Source organism: Manihot esculenta, chromosome 1 (genome assembly GCF_001659605.2).
Source record: "Manihot esculenta cultivar AM560-2 chromosome 1, M.esculenta_v8, whole genome shotgun sequence".
Classification (NCBI taxonomy): Eukaryota; Viridiplantae; Streptophyta; class Magnoliopsida; order Malpighiales; family Euphorbiaceae; genus Manihot; species Manihot esculenta.
In genome coordinates, this window is record NC_035161.2 from 35,516,038 (window position 1) to 35,539,262 (window position 23,225).

Sequence of the window (23,225 nt, forward strand, 5' to 3'; positions counted from 1 at the left end):
GTGTTTATATATTTTTAAAAATATATTAAAATGTGTTTATATTGATAGAGTTTATATTTTCTTTCTATCAATAATAGTCCTTGCATTTATTTTCACAAAAAAAATAAAATGCCTTTGTCTTCTAAATTAATTCTTCCCCTCCCCTTTAAGGACTCTTAACCTTTCTAATTTCCCTCTCTTTCATTGCTACCATCGTTTTCTTTCTCTTTTCCAATTACTCTTCTCTCTCTATTTCTCACTCTTTCATCACCTTTATTTTTATTTTTCTCTTCTTCGGCCGCCGTAAGCTGCATGAATAATTAGTGTACACTAATGCAGATAAAATTTTAGTGATTTATATGAATATTGATAAAATTTTAGAGATTAACATGAATATCAAATCGATAAAATTTTAGAAATTGATATGAATATCAAATCAAAAAATAACTTTTTATGTATAGTGGAGGTTAATATCTCGAAATAGATGAAATTATCGTGTGAGTATAATTTGAGTAGAATCTGAATGGATTTAAGTGAGGATGGAGTTGTCGCGTTCAAAAGGGCTTTCGAACGTCGTTAGTAATCCGTTCACAAAGAGTATCGACAGGCATTTTTTTACATTCTTTGATTTTTTATTGAGATTTAACTTTTAATTTTAATTTTTGAATATATTTTAGATTTACTTAATTTTAATTTTAGATAGTTAATTTGATTTGAGCATAATATTGTTGAGGTTAATGATATGTGCCTTGATTCAAGGCTTCAATTTAAAAGTTTTGAATATTTTTTTGTTTTATTATAAATAGGAGATCTTTTAGTTTCGTTGGATATCCTATTTAATTTTTTGTTGTAATAAGTGAAGTATTGAGTTTCTATTATGACTAAGTGATGGGTTTTGTTTTAATTTTAAAATGAAAAATCTTGTGTAAAGATTGTTGCTATGAATTTGCTAATAGGTTATATTGAATAAAAATTATAGTAATCTACATACCTAATAAAAGAAAAAAAGTGAAGAATATGCTGATTTTGATTTAATGCAGTCGTGTAGGTGGAGTGAGAATGTTTAGTGATTATAAGGGTAATTTAGAATTTTAAAATTTTTTTTCTCTATTTATTATAATTTTAATAAAAAAAATGATTGAAATTAAATGAAATAATTATTTTATTATTGATAAAAAAATAAAAATATTTTAATAGATTTTTAAAAATATAAAAATTGATACTTAAATAATAAATATTTTATTAAAATAAAAACATAAATATTGGGGTTTGAGAATTCTGATCCATTTGTTTGTTGATATAAATGACTACTAGTAGTAAAAGGAATGGCTTCTGCTTAGGACGTTTAGGCTTGTATATATAAAGGCCCATGTGAATGCTTTATTTCCTACGTTCCGATCTCTAGGCATCCAACTAAGGTCCATTTTCCAGAAGTGCACATGAGAAAATCGACAATCAAATTTGGAAGATTTTGGATACAAACCCCATGTCCTAATAGCGACGATATCTCCTACAACAATTAACAAAAGCCATGGCTGCTCAGAGGGAAAGCCTAGAAAATCTAACACAAAAAGGAAATAACTTTTCCCTCGAAAGAATTAAAGAGCAGGTTCTGTCATGAGGAGTCAAAGATCTGATAAGGGAAAGCAATAATCTTATCTTATTAGGATAAATGTTTTAGTACATTTTGTTTTATTTTTTTATTTTTTATATATTATAATCATCTAAAATTCAAAAAATAAGATTTTTGAGTAAGCTTTTTTCTTTTAAGAGGAGGTGCCTCTGTAACATCCTCAAACCCATAGCTAGAGTAGTGTCATCACTAGGTAGGGCTAGGCTACTTCACTACTAGAGTAAGTGGCCTTAGGGAATGTGCTAGCATAACTCTAAACTGCTAATAACTGAATCATAGAAAACTCCAATAAATAAACGAACGTATTCAGAATTAAAGTAGACAGTGTGATTAGCGAGTCGGGAACGAGACACTTTCGGGAGGTGCTTGTTTAAATCCGTTATGCTAGCTTAAGTGAAAAGGACTTTTAAAGGCTAAAAGCATATTTTGGTAGGTCAATCTATGATTAGTGAAAGTTTGAAAACTAAATTGAAACATGGTAAAGAGTTTAGTGGGTTAAAGTGTAAATATGAAAAGTTAAAAAGATAGAATTTAATGTACCCAACATGTGTCACCTAGCTAAGGAAACAAGAATTGACCAAGCAAATAAAAAAAAAAAAATAGGGGATTGTCTTCTCCACCATTTCATTGCCGTAGCTCACATCCATTGAAAACCAAAGCTTTATTTTGTCTTCCTTCCACCAAAGCCAAGCCAAATCTCACTCAATCAACTTCTTCCTTTAACCAAAATTTACCCTAAGATCAAGAGCTAAAGGAACAACCATATATTGAAGGAATTGAAGAAGAAAAGTTTAGGGTTCCATATACATCAACCTTGAAAATCAAAGGTGAGCTTAGAAGTGTGTAGGAAATGGCATCTTTTCATTTATTCATGCATGAATTTGAATTATAAAGCTTTAATTTATAGTTTATTCAATCCTTCCCTAAGATATAAATTGACCTAGGTGAAGGAACATCAAAGGGAAAGGAGATAGCTAGAGAGTAGAAGTGGAAAAAGGAAAGAGGAATTAAAGAAAGGTTTGGTGTTTCTTTGACTTTCTGTTTTCCTTGAGTTTTCACATGGACATATGAAGTTGGAGATTGATTTTACTTGCTGGAAATGTTGCTTTGATTGTATAAACAAGTTATATGTATGTTAAAATGGTGTTTGAAAGGCTTAGAGTAAAGAAACTTAACATGAGAGCTTAAAGTGCAAATCTGGCAGAATAGGTTTTATCAGGGCAGCTTGTGTTAACAAGTTCATAACTTATTGTGTTTTTATTGAAATTAGTCCTAAGATATACCAAATGAAAGCTAAGACAAAGAGCTAAAACTTTTATGAATTGACTAAATTTTAAATCTGTATGTAAGATGATGAAAATTGCAAGTGAACCTAAACTGGACACAGTGGTAGTGCATCCAGAACAGAGTCTATTGATGATATCATAACTAATTTTTTACTCAGTGAAATTTGTTAATACCAGTGCCAAATGAATCTTAAGAAGTGTACCTAAAACTTTGTAGAAGACAATTAAGCTTAAATTTGTATGAAAATGCATGAATCTTATATGTTTTGTGATACTATAAACAGGTACCAATACTGGACTGATTAAGACCTGATTGAGCAGCTTGTAAAGAAAAATTCATAACTTAAGTTAGGATGATCATAATTTCATGAACCATACCTTGTTGGAAAGATAAGACATGAATGTACATTTCTTATGAAGAAACTAAAGTCAAATTGTAACTCTAAACTGCTTGAAAAGTTTAGGCAATATATGGCAGAATGTAGTTTTCTATATTGAATGCTAAGTCAATAAAGTTTTGCACTATTTGCCATGAGTTTTCCATATTGTAAACCTTGGCATATGATATATGTACTTTGGAAAAAAATGAATTCAAATAGCTTCAAATGACATGCATTTACATTGATATATTGAATTATTGATACTTGGCCCTTGTAAACGTAATATAAGAGTCGAGGTTAGCTTAAGGGTATGGCATGCCATATAAACATACAGAGTTCGCAGTACTGCTACCGATACATGATCTATATTTGAGGTTACATATCTGGTACCTCATAAGCATGGCCACAGAGCCCTGCTATCACAGTTTTGGCCTCTGAGCCTACCGTTCGGCACTCAGTGCCTACCGTTATAATTCCTTATCTACCTAGTCGATCCTACTATGTGTTTATAAGGGCTAAGATCTTAATTAAGATTGATATTCGATTTTGGTGAACTTATTAGTGAGTGTTCATATGTTTGCATCTACTAGCTTGTAATTGTTTACCTGTTTATCTGTATACGTGGACGTGTTTATTTTATTCTGTTATTTGTTGCGATCACCCACTGAGCATTCGCTCAGCGTGTTGGTTTTTACCTCACGCAGGTTGTAGATAAAGTAGGGGCAACGGAAGTTATCAGAGGTCTACATCAGATATCAAGGCCATTATCATAACTGGTAGTTTTGAGTCTCTGAGTCATAGTACAGTTATATTTTGGCATGTACATATTTAATAGAGTGAGTTGTAAAGGTTATGAAATCAAAGAATAGTAAGATATCAAATGACACTTGTTAATGTAATTATAAGTGTGATTTTCATATGTATTACAGGTTAAAGTGCTAATGAAACAGAGAAAACTCTGTCGAAAATTTTGTTTTAAAAATCTCACATTTATGTTAATCACTTGATGAAATTCACATACAGTACCTAAAAAAAACTTGGTATTTACAGATAAAGAAAATTATTTTAGTCTGGATATATCAAAAGTGGCATAGTTTGTGACATTCCTTGCTCTGTCTACACTTGGATAGAATAAGGGGTGTTACAATTAGTGATATCAGAGCAAGGGTTTAGGCGATTCTAGGTCATAGTATGTATGTGTATATGTGTCATATATGTACATGCCAAAATGAGTTACAGCTATGATATGGTTCTGATGTAAATCTCTTCTTTGTGTCTTTAGGTTATATAAAAGATGTCATCTGAGTCACAGAGAGCAGCAGATGAAGAGGTAGAGAGTCATGCTCCCTCTGAGGCAGCTGCAGCTCCTACTGCTCCTGCACCTGCTGCTGCTCCTCCACCTTCTGCTGCTGGTGGACTAGGGCAGGATGCATTGTTTCAGCAAATAGCTGAGTTACTTAGGAGGGTTACACAAAATGTACCAGAGATACCACCACCACCTGTAGCAGTCCAGGTTCCCCCACCTGTTGTAGCCCAAGCACAATCTAGGCCTCCAATAGAAAAACTCAGGAAGTATGGTGCTACGGATTTTAAAGGTAAAAAGGAAGATGATCCTTCAGCTGCAGAATTCTGGTTAGAAAGTACAGAAAGGGTTCTACAGCAGCTACAGTATTTACCAGCAGAGAGCTTGATGTGTTCAATATCATTGCTAAAAGATGAAGCCTATAGATGGTGGACAACATTAACACAGATGATTCGACCAGAGCGGCAGACTTGGGAATTCTTTTTGGCAGAGTTTAAGAAGAAATATGTTGGGGCCTTATACACGGAGGAAAGAAGGAGGGAGTTTTTGTACCTCAGACAGGGCAGGCTTACAGTAACTGAGTATGAGCGAGAATTTATAAGACTTAGTAAGTATGCCACAGAGATAGTTCCTACAGAGGAAGAAAGATGTAAACGCTTTGAGCAAGGATTGCATGCTGATATCAGGATGTACCTCACAGCTATGCATATCAGGGAACTCTCAGTTTTAGTAGAGACGGCCCACAGTCTGGAGCGAATTAAAGAAGAAGAGCAAAGTAGAAAGCAGAAAGGGTAGCAGAAAGGGTAGCAGAAGAGGAGCCAGAGCCAGTATCAGGGACAATCCTCTATATCTCAGACAAGTAGTAAGAGACAGAGGGAGTTTCAGCAGACAGGGTAGAGAGGACCACCTAGGCAGAGTCAGAGACCTGGGCAGAGTTCAGTAGTGAGGTTTGGACAGCAGACTACCTCAGTATCCAGTACAGGAGGACCAGGCAGAGGGTTGCCACCAGTATGTGAGCATTGTGGCAGGAGACATGGTGGAGTATGTAGGAGATTGACTGGGGCTTGCTACTTATGTGGAAGCTCAAACCACTTTTTGAGGGATTGTCCTAGAGGCCAGTCAGTGCAGCCTATACAGACAGAGAGATCTTTGCCGACAGGGTCTAGAGGCAGAGGTAGAGGTAGAGGTGAATCTAGCAGTGCTCAGAGTCACAGAGTATCAGAGACAGTAGATAGACCAGACACTAGAGCACCTGCCAGGGCATATGCTATTCGTGCAAGGGAAGACCAGGACAAACCAGATGTTATAGCTGGTAAATTTTCTATCTTTGGCAAATATATTTATGCATTAATTGATCCTGTTTCCACACATTCATACATCAGCATACCCATCAATAATGAGAAGGGAATTGAAGTAGACCCTTTAGAGCATGACATAGCAGTGACCAATCCCTTAGGACATCTTGTGATTGTGAATACCCAAGAAACTCCTGATCTCTGCAACATTCTTTGGTGGCTTCCATTCTAGTACAACTTTAATCTTCTGTGGATCTACCCTGATTCCCTCTGCTGATACAACATGTCCCAAAAATGTTATTTCATTGAGCCAAAAGTTGTAACATCCTCAAACCCATAGCTAGAGTAGTGCCATCACTAGGTAGGGCTAGGCTATTTCACTACTAGAGTAAGTGGCCTTAGAGAATGTGCTAGCATAACTCTAAACTGCTAATAACTTAATCATAGAAAACTCCAATAAATAAACGGACGTATTCAGAATTAAAGTAGACAGTGTGATTAGCGAGTCGGGAACGAGACACTTTCAGGAGGTGCTTGTTTAAATCCGTTATGCTAGCTTAAGTGAAAAGGACTTTTAAAGGCTAAAAGTATATTTTGGTAGGTCAATCTATGATTAGTGAAAGTTTGAAAATTAAATTGAAACATGGTAAAGAGTTTAGTGGGTTAAAGTGTAAATATGAAAAGTTAAAAAGATAGAATTTAATGTACCCAACATGTGTCACCTAGCTAAGGAAAGAAGAATTGACCAAGCAAATAAAAAAAAAAAATAGGGGATTGTCTTCTCCACCATTTCATTGCCGTAGCTCACATCCATTGAAAACCAAAGCTTTGTTTTGTCTTCCTTCCACCAAAGCCAAGCCAAATCTCACTCAATTAACTTCTTCCTTTAACCAAAATTTACCCTAAGACCAAGAGCTAAAGGAACAGCCATATATTGAAGGAATTGAAGAAGAAAAGTTTAGGGTTCCATATACATCAACCTTGAAAATCAAAGGTGAGCTTAGAAGTGTGTAAGAAATGGCATCTTTTCATTTATTCATGCATGAATTTGAATTATAAAGCTTTAATTTATAGTTTATTCAATCCTTCCCTAAGATATAAATTGACCTAGGTGAAGGAACATCAAAGGGAAAGGAGATAGCTAGAGAGTAGAAGTGGAAAAAGGAAAGAGGAATTAAAGAAAGGTTTGGCGTTTCTTTGACTTTCTGTTTTCCTTGAGTTTTCACATGGACATATGAAGTTGGAGATTGATTTTACTTGCTGGAAATGTTGCTTTGATTGTATAAACAAGTTATATGTATGTTAAAAGGGTGTTTGAAAGGCTTAGAGTAAAGAAACTTAACATGAGAGCTTAAAGTGCAAATCTGGCATAATAGGTTTTAACAGGGCAGCTTGTGTTAACAAGTTCATAACTTATTGTCTTTTTATTGAAATTAGTCCTAAGATATACCAAATGAAAGCTAAGACAAAGAGATAAAACTTTCATGAATTGACCAAATTCGGAATCTGTAATTAAGATGATGAAAATGGCAAGTGAACCGAAACTGGACACAGTGGTAGTACATCCGGAACAGAGTCTATTGAGTATACCATAACTAATTATATACTCAGTGAAATTTGTTAAGACCAGTGCCAAATAAATCTTAAGAAGTATACCTAAAACTTTGTAGAAGATACTTAAGCTTGAATTTGTATGTAAATGCATGAATCTGATAAGTTTTGTGATACTATAAACAAGTACCAATACTGGACTGATTAAGACCTTATTGAGCAGCTTTTAAAGAAAAATTCATAACTTAAGTTAGGATGATCAGATTTATATGAACCATACCTTGTTGGAAAGATAAGACATAAATGTACATTTCTTATGAAGAAACTGAAGTCAAATTATGACTCTAAACTGCTTGAAAAGGTTATGCAATGTATAGACAGAGCAAGGAATGTCACAACCTATGCCACTTTTGATATATCCAGACTAAAATAATTTTCTTTATCTGTAAATACCAAGTTTTTAGGTACTGTATGTAAATTTCATCAAGTGATTAACATAAATGTGAGATTTTTAAAACAAAATTTTCGACAGAGTTTTCTCTGTTTCATTAGCACTTTAACCTGTAATACATATGAAAATCACATTTATAATTACATTAACAACTGTCATTTGATATCTTACTATTTTTTGATTTCATAACCTTTACAACTCACTCTATTAAATATGTACATGCCAAAATATAACTGCACTATGACTCAGAGACTCAAAACAACCAGCTATGATAATGGCCTTGATATCTGATATAGACCTCTGATAACTTCCGTTGCCCCTACTTTATCTACAACCTGTGTAAGGTAAAAACCAACACGCTGAGCGAATGCTCAGTGGGTGATCGCAACAAATAACAGAATAAAATAAACACGTCCACGTATACAGATAAACAGGTAAACAATTACAATCTAGTAGATGCAAACATATTAACACTCACTAATAAGTTCACCAAAATCGAATATCAATCTTAATTAAGATCTTAGCCCTTATAAACACATAGTAGGATCGACTAGGTAGATAAGGAATTATAACGGTAGGCACTGAGTGTCGAACGGTAGGCTCAGAGGCCAAAACTGTGATAGCAGGGCTCTGTGGCCATGCTTATGAGGTACCAGATATGTAACCTCAAATATAGATCATGTATCGGTAGCAGTACTGCGAACTCTGTATGTTTATATGGCATGCCATACCCTTAAGCTAACCTCGACTCTTATTACGTTTACCAGGGCCAAGTATCATTAATTCAATGTATCAATGTAAATGCATGTCATTTGAAGCTAATTGAATTCATTTTTCAAAGTACATATATCATATGCCAAGGTTTACAATATGGAAAACTCATGGCAAAAAGTGCAAAACTTTATTGACTTATCATTTCAATCTAGAAAACTACAATCTGCCATATATTGCATAACCTTTTCAAGCAGTTTAGAGTTATAATTTGACTTCAGTTTCTTCATAAGAAATGTACATTTATGTCTTATCTTTCCAACAAGGTATGGTTCATACAAATCTGATCATCCTAGCTTAAGTTAAGAATTTTTCTTTACAAGCTGCTTAATAAGGTCTTAATCAGTCCAGTATTGGTACTTGTTTATAGTATCACAAAACTTATCAGATTCATGCATTTACATACAAATTCAAGCTTAAGTATCTTCTACAAAGTTTTAGGTATACTTCTTAAGATTTATTTGGCACTGGTCTTAACAAATTTCACTGAGTATATAACTAGTTATGGTATACTCAATAGACTCTGTTCCGGATGTACTACCACTGTGTCCAGTTTCGGTTCACTTGCCATTTTCATCATCTTACTTACAGATTCCGAATTTGGTCAATTCATGAAAGTTTTAGCTCTTTGTCTTAGCTTTCATTTGGTATATCTTAGGACTAATTTCAATAAAAATACAATAAGTTATGAACTTGTTAACACAAGCTGCCCTGTTAAAACCTATTCTGCCAGATTTGCACTTTAAGCTCTCATGTTAAGTTTCTTTACTCTAAGCCTTTCAAACACCCTTTTAACATACATATAACTTGTTTATACAATCAAAGCAACATTTCCAGCAAGTAAAATCAATCTCCAACTTCATATGTCCATGTGAAAACTCAAGAAAAACAGAAAGTCAAAGAAACACCAAACCTTTCTTTAATTCCTCTTTCCTTTTTCCACTTCTACTCTCTAGCTATCTCCTTTCCCTTTGATGTTCCTTCACCTAGGTCAATTTATATATTAGGGAAGGATTGAATAAACTATAAATTAAAGCTTTATAATTCAAATTCATGCATGAATAAATGAAAAGATGCCATTTCCTACACACTTCTAAGCTCACCTTTGATTTTCAAGGTTGATGTATATGGAACCCTAAACTTTTCTTCTTCAATTCCTTCAATATATGGCTGTTCCTTTAGCTCTTGGTCTTAGGGTAAATTTTGGTTAAAGGAAGAAGTTGATTGAGTGAGATTTGGCTTGGCTTTGGTGGAAGGAAGACAAAACAAAGCTTTGGTTTTCAATTGATGTGAGCTACGGCAATGAAATGGTGGAGAAGACAATCCCCTATTTTTTTTTTTTTTATTTGCTTGGTCAATTCTTCTTTCCTTAGTTAGGTGACACATGTTGGGTACATTAAATTCTATCTTTTTAACTTTTCATATTTACACTTTAACCCACTAAACTCTTTACCATGTTTCAATTTAGTTTTCAAACTTTCAATAATCATAGATTGACCTACCAAAATATGCTTTTAGCCTTTAGAAGTCCTTTTCATTTAAGCTAGCATAACAAATTTAAACAAGCACCTCCCGAAAGTGTCTCATTCCCGACTCGCTAATCACACTGTCTACTTTAATTCTGAATACGTCCGTTTATTTATTTGAGTTTTCTATGATTCAGTTATTAGCAGTTTAGAGTTATGCTAGCACATTCCCTAAGGCCACTTACTCTAGTAGTGAAATAGCCTAGCCCTACCTAGTGATGGCACTACTCTAGTTATGGGTTTGAGGATGTTACAACTCTTCTCCTCTTAAGAAATTTCGACCTCGAAATTTTACCTGCTTTGAATAGCTGTGGATATTGTTGCCTCATCACTTCTTCACTCTCCCATGTAGCTTCTTCTGCCTTGTGATTTCTCCACAACACTTTAACTAAGGGAATCTTCTTGTTTCGTAATTCTTTTATTTCTCTTGCTAAAATTTTCACTGGTTCTTCTTCATAAGTTAGGTCAGGTTGTACATCAATGTTTTCAGCTGAAATGACATGTGAAGGATCAGATCTGTATCTTCTTAACATGGATACATGAAAGACATTGTGTATTTTATCTAACTCTGGAGGTAAAGCTAGCCTGTAGGCTACTGGACCCACACGCTCAATTATTTCATATGGACCAATAAACCGAGGGCTTAGCTTACCTTTCTTGCCAAATCTTAGCACTTTCTTCCACGGAGAAACTTTTAAAAACACTTTGTCTCCAACAACAAATTCTATATCTTTTCTTCTCAAATCTTCATAGGATTTTTGCCTATCTGTTGCAGCTTTCAATCTTTCTTTGATAATCTTCACCTTCTCCTCAGTCTGTCTTACCAACTCTAGACCTACAAGTTTAGCTTCACTAAGTTCTGTCCAGCCTAATGGGGTTCTACATTTTCTGCCATACAATGCTTCATAAGGAGCCATTTTAATACTAGCCTGATAACTGTTGTTCTAAGCAAATTCCACTAGTGGGAGATATCTTTCCCAGCTTCCTTCAAATTCAATTACACAACTTCTGAGCATATCTTCCAAAACTTGAATTACTCTTTCTGACTGGCCATCTGTCTGAGGATGAAAAGCTGTACTAAAATTCAATCTTGTCCCTAGAGCTTCATGTAGTTTTTCCCAGAATCTAGAAGTAAATCTTGGATCTCTGTCTGATATGATAGAGATAGGAACACCATGCAGTCTCACAATTTCATTAATGTACAATTCTGCATACTTTTCTAATGTATAATCCATTCTGATTGGCAAGAAATGCGCTGATTTAGTTAACTTGTCAACTATTACCCAGATGGCATCTTTCTTCCTTGGAGTGAGTGGCAATCCTGTTACAAAATCCATGGTAATTCTATCCCATTTCCATTCTGGTATAGCGATAGGCTGCAATAACCCTGATGGAACCTGATGCTCTGCTTTTACCCGTTGACATGTCAAACATTTTGTTACAAATTCAACTATATTTCTTTTCATACCCGGCCACCAATAATGCGCCTTCAGATCTTGATACATCTTAGTGCTACCTGGATGCATAACATATGGATTGTTGTGTGCTCTGTAAGAATACTCTGTTTCAGCTCTCCAATGTTAGGTACACATATTCTATCACCATAGTACAAGTAGCCATCATCACTTATCACATGCTTCTGCTTCTTTCCCTCTTGTACTTGTCTAGTCCATGAAGCTATCTCTGTATCTTCTTTCTGTGCTTCTTTAATTTGTTGTAGCAGGCTGGGTCTAACTTTAAATTCTGCTATGATAGCTTCATCATCCGCTATAGTCAACCGCGCATTCATCGCTCTTAATGCACATAAGGATTTCCTGCTAAGTGCATCTGCTACCAGATTAGCTTTGCCTGGGTGATAATCTATAATGCAATCATAATCCTTCAGTAACTCCAGCCATCTTCTCTGTCTCAAGTTTAGCTCCTTCTGTGTGGGTAAGTATTTCAGACTTTTATGATCTGTATAGATGTAACATTTCTCACCATATAAGTAATGTCTCCATATCTTTAGTGCAAAAACTATGGCCGCCAACTCTAGATCATGGGTAGGATAGTTCTTCTCATGTGGCTTCAATTGTCTGGAAGCATAGGCAATCACTTTACCTTCTTGCATCAAAACACATCCAAGTCCATTGTGAGAAGCATCGCTGTATATCACAAATTCCTTGCCAGAAATAGGTTGTGTAAGTATTGGTGCTTCGGTGAGCATAGTCTTCAATTTGTCAAAGCTTGCCTGACATCTATCATCCCAAACATACTTAACATTCTTATGTAATAATTTAGTCAATGGAGCTACTATAAGTGAAAACCCTTTCACAAACCGTCTGTAGTACCCAGCTAGACCCAAGAAACTCCTGATCTCTGCAACATTCTTTGGTGGCTTCCATTCTAGTACAGCTTTAATCTTCTGTGGATCTACCCTGATTCCCTCTGCTGATACAACATGTCCCAAAAATGTTATTTCATTGAGCCAAAAATCACATTTACTGAACTTAGCATAAAGTTGCTTTTCCCTCAGAGTCTGTAATACTATCCTCAAATGTCTGTCATGGTCTTTTTTAGTTTTAGAGTATACCAGAATATCATCAATGAATACTACAACAAACTGGTCTAAATATGGATGGAAGATACGGTTCATCAGACCATGAATGATGCAGGTGCATTTGTTAACCCAAATGGCATAACTAGAAACTCATAATGTCCATATCGTGTCCTGAATGCAGTCTTAGGCACATCTGCCCCTTTAACTCTCAACTGATGGTAACCTGATCTCAAATCTATTTTAGAGAAAATGCTGGCCCCTTTCAACTGATCAAACAAATCATCTATTCTGGGCAGTCGATATTTATTCTTTATAGTTACCTTATTCAACTGTCTGTAATCAATGCACAATCGAAGAGATCCATCTTTCTTTTTCACAAACAACACTGGTGCACCCCATGGTGAAACACTAGGTCGAATAAAGCCCTTATCAAGTAATTCTTGTAACTGTATTTTCAACTCTTTCAATTTCGTAGGAGCCATTCTGTACGGAGCAATTGAAATAGGTGCAGTACCTGGCACAACTTCTATAGCAAAATTCACTTCCCTTTCTGGAGGTAACCCTGGCAACTCTTCAGGAAATACATCTGGAAAATGACATATTGTGGGTAGGTTTGACACACTAGGACCTTCCTTCTTAGTTTCAATCACACTAGCCAGATAGGTTGTACAGCCTTTTCTAATCAACCTCCTAGCTGTAGTGGCAGATATGACATTAGAGAGGTAATCTGACCTCTCACCCACAACTATAACCTCAGAACCCTCTAATGTTTTGAGTGTGACTCGCTTTAACTTACAATCAACTATGACATGATGTCTAGACAACCAATCCATGCCCAAAATCACATCAAACTCTCTAAAAGGTAACTCTATCAGGTCACCTAAAAAGGTATGACCTTGCACACATATAGGACAATCTCTGTAAACTCTATTCACAATCACAAGATGTCCTAAGGGATTGGTCACTGCGATGTCATGCTCTAAAGGTTCTACTTCAATTCCCTTCTCATTATTGATGGGTATGCTGATGTATGAATGTGTGGAACCAGGATCAATTAATGCATAAACATATTTACCAAAGATAGAAAATTTACCAGCTATAACATCTGGTTTGTCCTGGTCTTCCCTTGCACGGATAGCATATGCCCTGGCAGGTGCTCTAGTATCTGGACTATCTACTGTCTCTGATACTCTGTGACTCTGAGCATTACTAGATTCACCTCTACCTCTACCTCTGCCTCTAGACCCTGTCGGCAAAGATCTCTCTGTCTGTATAGGCTGCACTGACTGGCCTCTAGGACAATCCCTCATAAAGTGGTCTGAGCTTCCACATAAGTAGCAAGCCCCAGTCAATCTCCTACATACTCCACCATGTCTCCTGCCACAATGCTCACATACTGGTGGCAACCCTCTGCCTGGTCCTCCTGTACTGGATACTGAGGTAGTCTGCTGTCCAAACCTCACTACTGAACTCTACCCAGGTCTCTGACTCTGCCTAGGTGGTCCTCTCTGCCCTGTCTGCTGAAATTCCCTCTGTCTCTTACTACTTGTCTGAGATACAGAGGATTGTCCCTGATACTGGCTCTGGCTCCTTTTCTGCTGCCCTTTCTGCTTTCTACTTTGCTCTTCTTCTTTAATTCGCTCCAGGCTATGGGCCGTCTCTACTAAAACTGAGAGTTCCCTGATATGCATAGCTGTGAGGTACATCCTGATATCAGCATGCAATCCTTGCTCAAAGCGTTTACATCTTTCTTCCTCTGTAGGAACTATCTCTGTGGCATACTTACTAAGTCTTATAAATTCTCGCTCATACTCAGTTACTGTAAGCCTGCCCTGTCTGAGGTACAAAAACTCCCTCCTTCTTTCCTCCGTGTATAAGGCCCCAACATATTTCTTCTTAAACTCTGCCAAAAAGAATTTCCAAGTCTGCCGCTCTGGTCGAATCATCTGTGCTAATGTTGTCCACCATCTATAGGCTTCATCTTTTAGCAATGATACTGAACACATCAAGCTCTCTGCTGGTAAACACTGTAGCTGTTGTAGAACCCTTTCTGTACTTTCTAACCAGAATTCTGCAGCTGAAGGATCATCTTCCTTTTTACCTCTAAAATCCGTAGCACCATACTTCCTGAGTTTTTCTATTGGAGGCCTAGATTGTGCTTGGGCTACAACAGGTGGGGGAACCTGGACTGCTACAGGTGGTGGTGGTATCTCTGGTACATTTTGTGTAACCCTCCTAAGCAACTCAGGTATTTGCTGAAACAATGCATCCTGCCCTAGTCCGCCAGCAGCAGCAGGTGGAGGAGCAGCAGCAGGTGCAGGAGCAGCATGAGCTGCAACTGCCTCAGAGGGAGCATGACTCTCTACCTCTTCATCTGCTGCTCTCTGTGACTCAGATGACATCTTTTATATGACCTAAAGACACAAAGAAGAGATTTACATCAGAACCATATCATAGCTGTAACTCATTTTGGCATGTACATATATGACACATATACACATACATACTATGACCTAGAATCGCCTAAACCTTTGCTCTGATACCACTAATTGTAACACCCCTTATTCTATCCAAGTATAGACAGAGCAAGGAATGTCACAAACTATGCCACTTTTGATATATCCAAACTAAAATAATTTTCTTTATCTGTAAATACCAAGTTTTTAGGTACTGTATGTAAATTTCATCAAGTGATTAACATAAATGTGAGATTTTTAAAACAAAATTTTCGACAGAGTTTTCTCTGTTTCATTAGCACTTTAACCTGTAATACATATGAAAATCACACTTATAATTACATTAACAACTGTCATTTGATATCTTACTATTCTTTGATTTCATAACCTTTACAACTCACTCTATTAAATATGTACATGCCAAAATATAACTGCACTATGACTCAGAGACTCAAAACAACCAGCTATGATAATGGCCTTGATATCTGATGTAGACCTCTGATAACTTCCGTTGCCCCTACTTTATCTACAACCTGCGTGAGGTAAAAACCAACACGCTGAGCGAATGCTCAGTGGGTGATCGCAACAAATAACAGATTAAAATAAACACGTCCACGTATACAGATAAACAGGTAAACAATTACAAGCTAGTAGATGCAAACATATTAACACTCACTAATAAGTTCACCAAAATCGAATATCAATCTTAATTAAGATCTTAGCCCTTATAAACACATAGTAGGATCGACTAGGTAGATAAGGAATTATAACGGTAGGCACTGAGTGCCGAACGGTAGGCTCAGAGGCCAAAACTGTGATAGCAGGGCTCTGTGGCCATGCTTATGAGGTTCCAGATATGTAACCTCAAATATAGATCATGTATCGGTAGCAGTACTGCGAACTCTGTATGTTTATATGGCATGCCATACCCTTAAGCTAACCTCGACTTCTATTACGTTTACGAGGGCCAAGTATCATTAATTCAATGTATCAATGTAAATGCATGTCATTTGAAGCTAATTGAATTCATTTTTCAAAGTACATATATCATATGCCAAGGTTTACAATATGGAAAACTCATGGCAAATAGTGCAAAACTTTATTGCCTTATCATTTCAATCTAGAAAACTACAATCTGCCATATATTGCATAACCTTTTCAAGTAGTTTAGAGTTACAATTTGACTTCAGTTTCTTCATAAGAAATGTACATTTATGTCTTATCTTTCCAACAAGGTATGGTTCATACAAATCTGATCATCCTAGCTTAAGTTATGAATTTTTCTTTACAAGCTGCTCAATAAGGTCTTAATAAGTCCAGTATTGGTACTTGTTTATAGTATCACAAAACTTATCAGATTCATGCATTTACATACAAATTCAAGCTTAAGTATCTTCTACAAAGTTTTAGGTATACATCTTAAGATTTATTTGGCACTGGTCTTAACAAGATAGAGTTACCTTTTAGAGAGTTTGATGTGATTTTGGGCATGGATTGGTTGTCTAGACATCATGTCATAGTTGATTGTAAGTTAAAGCGAGTCACACTCAAAACATTAGAGGGTTCTGAGGTTATAGTTGTGGGTGAGAGGTCAGATTACCTCTCTAATGTCATATCTGCCACTACAGCTAGGAGGTTGATTAGAAAAGGCTGTACAACCTATCTGGCTAGTGTGATTAAAACTAAGAAGGAAGGTCCTAGTGTGTCAAACCTACCCACAATATGTCATTTTCCAGATGTATTTCCTGAAGAGTTGCCAGGGTTACCTCCAGAAAGGGAAGTGAATTTTGCTATAGAAGTTGTGCCAGGGACTGCACCTATTTCAATTGCTCCGTACAGAATGGCTCCTACGAAATTGAAAGAGTTGAAAATACAGTTACAAGAATTACTTGATAAGGGCTTTATTCGACCTAGTGTTTCACCATGGGGTGCACCAGTGTTGTTTGTGAAAAAGAAAGATGGATCTCTTCGATTGTGCATTGATTACAGACAGTTGAATAAGGTAACTATAAAGAATAAATATCGACTGCCCAGAATAGATGATTTGTTTGATCAGTTGAAAGGGGCCAGTATTTTCTCTAAAATAGATTTGAGATCGGGTTACCATCAATTGAGAGTTAAAGGGGCAGATGTGCCTAAGACTGCATTCAGGACACGATATGGACATTATGAGTTTCTAGTTATGCCATTCGGGTTAACAAATGCACCTGCATCATTCATGGATCTGATGAACCGTATCTTCCATCCATATTTAGACCAGTTTGTTGTAGTATTCATTGATGATATTCTGGTATACTCTAAAACTAGAGAAGACCATGACAGACATTTGAGGATAGTATTACAGACTCTGAGGGAAAAGCAACTTTATGCTAAGTTCAGTAAATGTGATTTTTGGCTCAATGAAATAACATTTTTGGGACATGTTGTATCAGCAGAGGGAATCAGGGTAGATCCACAAAAGATTAAAGCTGTACTAGAATGGAAGCCACCAAAGAATGTTGCAGAGATCAGGAGTTTCTTGGGTCTAGCTGGGTACTACAGACGGTTTGTGAAATGGTTTTCACTTATAGCAGCTCCATTGACTAAAATTATTACATAAGAATGTTAAGTATGTTTGGGATGATAGATGTCAGGCAAGCTTTGACAAATTGAAGACTATGCTCACCGAAGCACCAATACTTACACAACCTATTTCTGGCAAGGAATTTGTGATATACAGTGATGCTTCTCACAATGGACTTGGATGTGTTTTGATGCAAGAAAGTAAAGTGATTGCCTATGCTTCCAGACAATTGAAGCCACATGAGAAGAATTATCCTACCCATGATCTAGAGTTGGCGGCCATAGTTTTTGCACTAAAGATATGGAGACATTACTTATATGGTGAGAAATGTTACATCTATACAGATCATAAAAGTCTGAAATACTTACCCACACAGAAGGAGCTAAACTTGAGACAGAGAAGATGGCTGGAGTTACTGAAGGATTATGATTGCATTATAGATTATCACCCAGGCAAAGCTAATCTGGTAGCAGATGCACTTAGCAGGAAATCCTTATGTGCATTAAGAGCGATGAATGCGCGGTTGACTATAGCGGATGATGGAGCTATCATAGCAGAATTGAAAGTTAGACCCAGCCTGCTACAACAAATTAAAGAAGCACAGAAAGAAGATACAGAGATAGCTTCATGGACTAGACAAGTACAAGAGGGAAAGAAGCAGAAGCATGTGATAAGTGATGATGGCTACTTGTACTATGGTGACAGAATATGTGTACCTACCATTGGAGAGCTGAAACAGAGTATTCTTATAGAGGCACACAACAGTCCATATGTTATGCATCCAGGTAGCACTAAGATGTATCAAGATCTGAAGGCGCATTATTGGTGGCCGGGTATGAAAAGAAATATAGTTGAATTTGTAACAAAATGTTTGACATGTCAACGGGTAAAAGCAGAGCATCAGGTTCCATCAGGGTTATTGCAGCCTATCGCTATACCAGAATGGAAATGGGATAGAATTACCATGGATTTTGTAACAGGATTGCCACTCACACCAAGGAAGAAAGATGCCATCTGGGTAATAGTTGACAAGTTAACTAAATCAGCGCATTTCTTGCCAATCAGAATGGATTATACAGTAGAAAAGTATGCAGAATTGTACATTAATGAAATTGTGAGACTGCATGGTGTTCCTATCTCTATCATATCAGACAGAGATCCAAGATTTACATCCAGAATCTGGGAAAAACTACATGAAGCTCTAGGGACAAGATTGAATTTTAGTACAGCTTTTCATCCTCAGACAGATGGCCATTCAGAAAGAGTAATTCAAGTTTTGGAAGATATGCTCAGAAGTTGTGTAATTGAATTTGAAGGAAGCTGGGAAAGATATCTCCCACTAGTGGAATTTGCTTACAACAACAGTTATCAGGCTAGTATTAAAATGGCTCCTTATGAAGCATTGTATGGCAGAAAATGTAGAACCCCATTAGGCTGGACAGAACTTAGTGAAGCTAAACTTGTAGGTCCAGAGTTGGTAAGACAGACTGAGGAGAAGGTGAAGATTATCAAAGAAAGATTGAAAGCTGCAACAGATAGGCAAAAATCCTATGCAGATTTGAGAAGAAAAGATATAGAATTTGCTGTTGGAGACAAAGTGTTTTTAAAAGTTTCTCCATGGAAGAAAGTGCTAAGATTTGGCAAGAAAGGTAAGCTAAGCCCTCGGTTTATTGGTCCATATGAAATAATTGAGCGTGTGGGTCCAGTAGCCTACAGGCTAGCTTTACCTCCAGAGTTAGATAAAATACACAATGTCTTTCATGTATCCATGTTAAGAAGATATAGATCTGATCCTTCACATGTCATTTCAGCTGAAAACATTGATGTACAACCTGACCTAACTTATGAAGAAGAACCAGTGAAAATTTTAGCAAGAGAAATAAAAGAATTACGAAACAAGAAGATTCCCTTAGTTAAAGTGTTGTGGAGAAATCACAAGGCAGAAGAAGCTACATGGGAGAGTGAAGAAGTGATGAGGCAACAATATCCACAGCTATTCAAAGCAGGTAAAATTTCGAGGTCGAAATTTCTTAAGAGGGGAAGAGTTGTAACATCCTCAAACCCATAGCTAGAGTAGTGTCATCACTAGGTAGGGCTAGGCTACTTCACTACTAGAGTAAGTGGCCTTAGGGAATGTGCTAGCATAACTCTAAACTGCTAATAACTTAATCATAGAAAACTCCAATAAATAAACGGACGTATTCAGAATTAAAGTAGACAGTGTGATTAGCGAGTCGGGAACGAGACACTTTCGGGAGGTGCTTGTTTAAATCCGTTATGCTAGCTTAAGTGAAAAGGACTTTTAAAGGCTAAAAGCATATTTTGGTAGGTCAATCTATGATTAGTGAAAGTTTGAAAACTAAATTGAAACATGGTAAAGAGTTTAGTGGGTTAAAGTGTAAATATGAAAAGTTAAAAAGATAGAATTTAATGTACCCAACATGTGTCACCTAGCTAAGGAAAGAAGAATTGACCAAGCAAATAAAAAAAAAAAAGGGGATTGTCTTCTCCACCATTTCATTGCCGTAGCTCACATCCATTGAAAACCAAAGCTTTGTTTTGTCTTCCTTCCACCAAAGCCAAGCTAAATCTCACGCAATCAACTTCTTCCTTTAACCAAAATTTACCCTAAGACCAAGAGCTAAAGGAACAGCCATATATTGAAGGAATTGAAGAAGAAAAGTTTAGGGTTCTATATACATCAACCTTGAAAATCAAAGGTGAGCTTAGAAGTGTGTAGGAAATGGCATCTTTTCATTTATTCATGCATGAATTTGAATTATAAAGCTTTAATTTATAGTTTATTCAATCCTTCCCTAAGATATAAATTGACCTAGGTGAAGGAACATCAAAGGGAAAGGAGATAGCTAGAGAGTAGAAGTGGAAAAAGGAAAGAGGAATTAAAGAAAGGTTTGGTGTTTCTTTGACTTTCTGTTTTCCTTGAGTTTTCACATGGACATTTGAAGTTGGAGATTGATTTTACTTGCTGGAAATGTTGCTTTGATTGTATAAACAAGTTATATGTATGTTAAAATGGTGTTTGAAAGGCTTAGAGTAAAGAAACTTAACATGAGAGCTTAAAGTGCAAATCTGGCAGAATAGGTTTTATCAGGGCAGCTTGTGTTAACAAGTTCATAACTTATTGTGTTTTTATTGAAATTAGTCCTAAGATATACCAAATGAAAGCTAAGACAAAGATCTAAAACTTTTATGAATTGACTAAATTTTAAATCTGTATGTAAGATGATGAAAATTGCAAGTGAACCTAAACTGGACACAGTGGTAGTGCATCCGGAACAGAGTCTATTGATGATGTCATAACTAATTTTTTACTCAGTGAAATTTGTTAATACCAGTGCCAAATGAACCTTAAGAAGTGTACCTAAAACTTTGTAGAAGACAATTAAGCTTAAATTTGTATGAAAATGCATGAATCTTATATGTTTTGTGATACTATAAACAGGTACCAATACTGGACTGATTAAGACCTGATTGAGCAGCTTGTAAAGAAAAATTCATAACTTAAGTTAGGATGATCAGAATTTCATGAACCATACCTTGTTGGAAAGATAAGACATGAATGTACATTTCTTATGAAGAAACTGAAGTCAAATTGTAACTCTAAACTGCTTAAAAAGTTTAGGTAATATATGGCAGAATGTAGTTTTCTATATTGAATGCTAAGTCAATAAAGTTTTGCACTATTTGCCATGAGTTTTCCATATTGTAAACCTTGGCATATGATATATGTACTTTGGAAAAAAATGAATTCAAATAGCTTCAAATGACATGCATTTACATTGATATATTGAATTACTGATACTTGGCCCTGGTAAACGTAATATAGGAGTCGAGGTTAGCTTAAGGGTATGGCATGCCATATAAACATACAAAGTTCGCAGTACTGCTACCGATACATGATCTATATTTGAGGTTACATATCTGGTACCTCATAAGCATGGCCACAGAGCCCTGCTATCACAGTTTTGGCCTCTGAGCCTACCGTTCGGCACTCAGTGCCTACCGTTATAATTCCTTATCTACCTAGTCGATCCTACTATGTGTTTATAAGGGCTAAGATCTTAATTAAGATTGATATTCGATTTTGGTGAACTTATTAGTGAGTGTCAATATGTTTGCATCTACTAGCTTGTAATTGTTTACCTGTTTATCTGTATACGTGGACGTGTTTATTTTATTCTGTTATTTGTTGCGATCACCCACTGAGCATTCGCTCAGCGTGTTGGTTTTTACCTCACGCAGGTTGTAGATAAAGTAGGGGCAACGGAAGTTATCAGAGGTCTACATCAGATATCAAGGCCATTATCATAGCTGGTAGTTTTGAGTCTCTGAGTCATAGTACAGTTATATTTTGGCATGTACATATTTAATAGAGTGAGTTGTAAAGGTTATGAAATCAAAGAATAGTAAGATATCAAATGACACTTGTTAATGTAATTATAAGTGTGATTTTCATATGTATTACAGGTTAAAGTGCTAATGAAACAGAGAAAACTCTGTCGAAAATTTTGTTTTAAAAATCTCACATTTATGTTAATCACTTGATGAAATTTACATACATTACCTAAAAAAAACTTGGTATTTACAGATAAAGAAAATTATTTTAGTCTGGATATATCAAAAGTGGCATAGTTTGTGGCATTCCTTGCTCTGTCTACACTTGGATAGAATAAGGGGTGTTACAGCCTCTCCTTTTATTATTTTTCTTTATCTATCAATGACGTGTAGCGGCTTCACTGCCATTGAGTCACATGTCTTTGCCATACGGATACGTACGAGAATATCAGATCTCTACTCCATGCGTAACGACTATTTAATTTTTCTCCTGGTACGTATGTGGATGGACCCACTAGACAGATAGACTGGCTATTTCTTCTCCTCCGAACTGAATTAGAAGATGAGATTAAAATTGAAGTTTAAAGGAGGTCTGATCTTAGGGCCGAACGGACTGGACCGGCCTATTAAAAAGACTTAAAGACCTTAAAATGGAAACTGTCGTCATGAGTCCGACCTCGTAACGGGATAGTAAAATTCAGCGGTCATCACATTATATTAATGTTACAATAATAAGAGAACTTTATTGATTAGTTCATATTGTTTATTAATTTAATCCCTCAATATTAAATTACAAATTATTTACTATTTAATTTTTGTCTTTTTTAATTTATTAAGGTATTAATAATATACTCTTTTTGTTTTTATTCATTTTATTTTTTATATGTATTGGAAAATATATTTTTTATTAATTTTTTAATTATATTCATATTAAATATATTAACTTTTATTAAATATTAAAAGATATTTGTAAAGAATTTTTAAAAATAAAATAAAATTAAATAGAATTATAATAGTTAATTTATATGTTATTATAATTTTAAAAAAATGAATAAAAATTATAAAATGAAAGAAATATAAAATTATTAAAATAATTTTATTTCTAATTTGCCTCTACAATTTTAATTATAATTATC

The 23,225-nt window shown here is 35.7% G+C and overlaps 1 protein-coding gene across 6 annotated transcripts; it reads left to right on the plus strand.

The window, feature by feature from the left end:
* The first annotated feature begins 3,689 nt into the window (after window positions 1–3,689).
* On the plus strand, window positions 3,690–22,053 carry LOC110622956. Of its 6 annotated transcripts, none has more exons than XR_006351958.1 (4): window positions 3,690–4,054; window positions 4,561–5,893; window positions 6,988–7,060; window positions 21,997–22,050. XR_006351958.1 is itself a non-coding variant. In XM_043959656.1 (2 exons), the coding sequence occupies exon 2, from the start codon at window positions 4,573–4,575 to the stop codon at window positions 5,374–5,376; it is 804 nt and encodes a 267-aa protein (XP_043815591.1). In that variant the 5' UTR covers window positions 3,690–4,054; window positions 4,561–4,572; the 3' UTR covers window positions 5,377–7,586. The 6 variants fall into 6 exon arrangements, 1 of the variants encoding a protein (XP_043815591.1); XR_006351956.1 differs by having other exon boundaries at window positions 4,561–6,870; window positions 21,997–22,039; XR_006351953.1 differs by having other exon boundaries at window positions 4,561–7,060; window positions 21,997–22,053.
* Window positions 22,054–23,225: the final 1,172 nt, after the last annotated feature.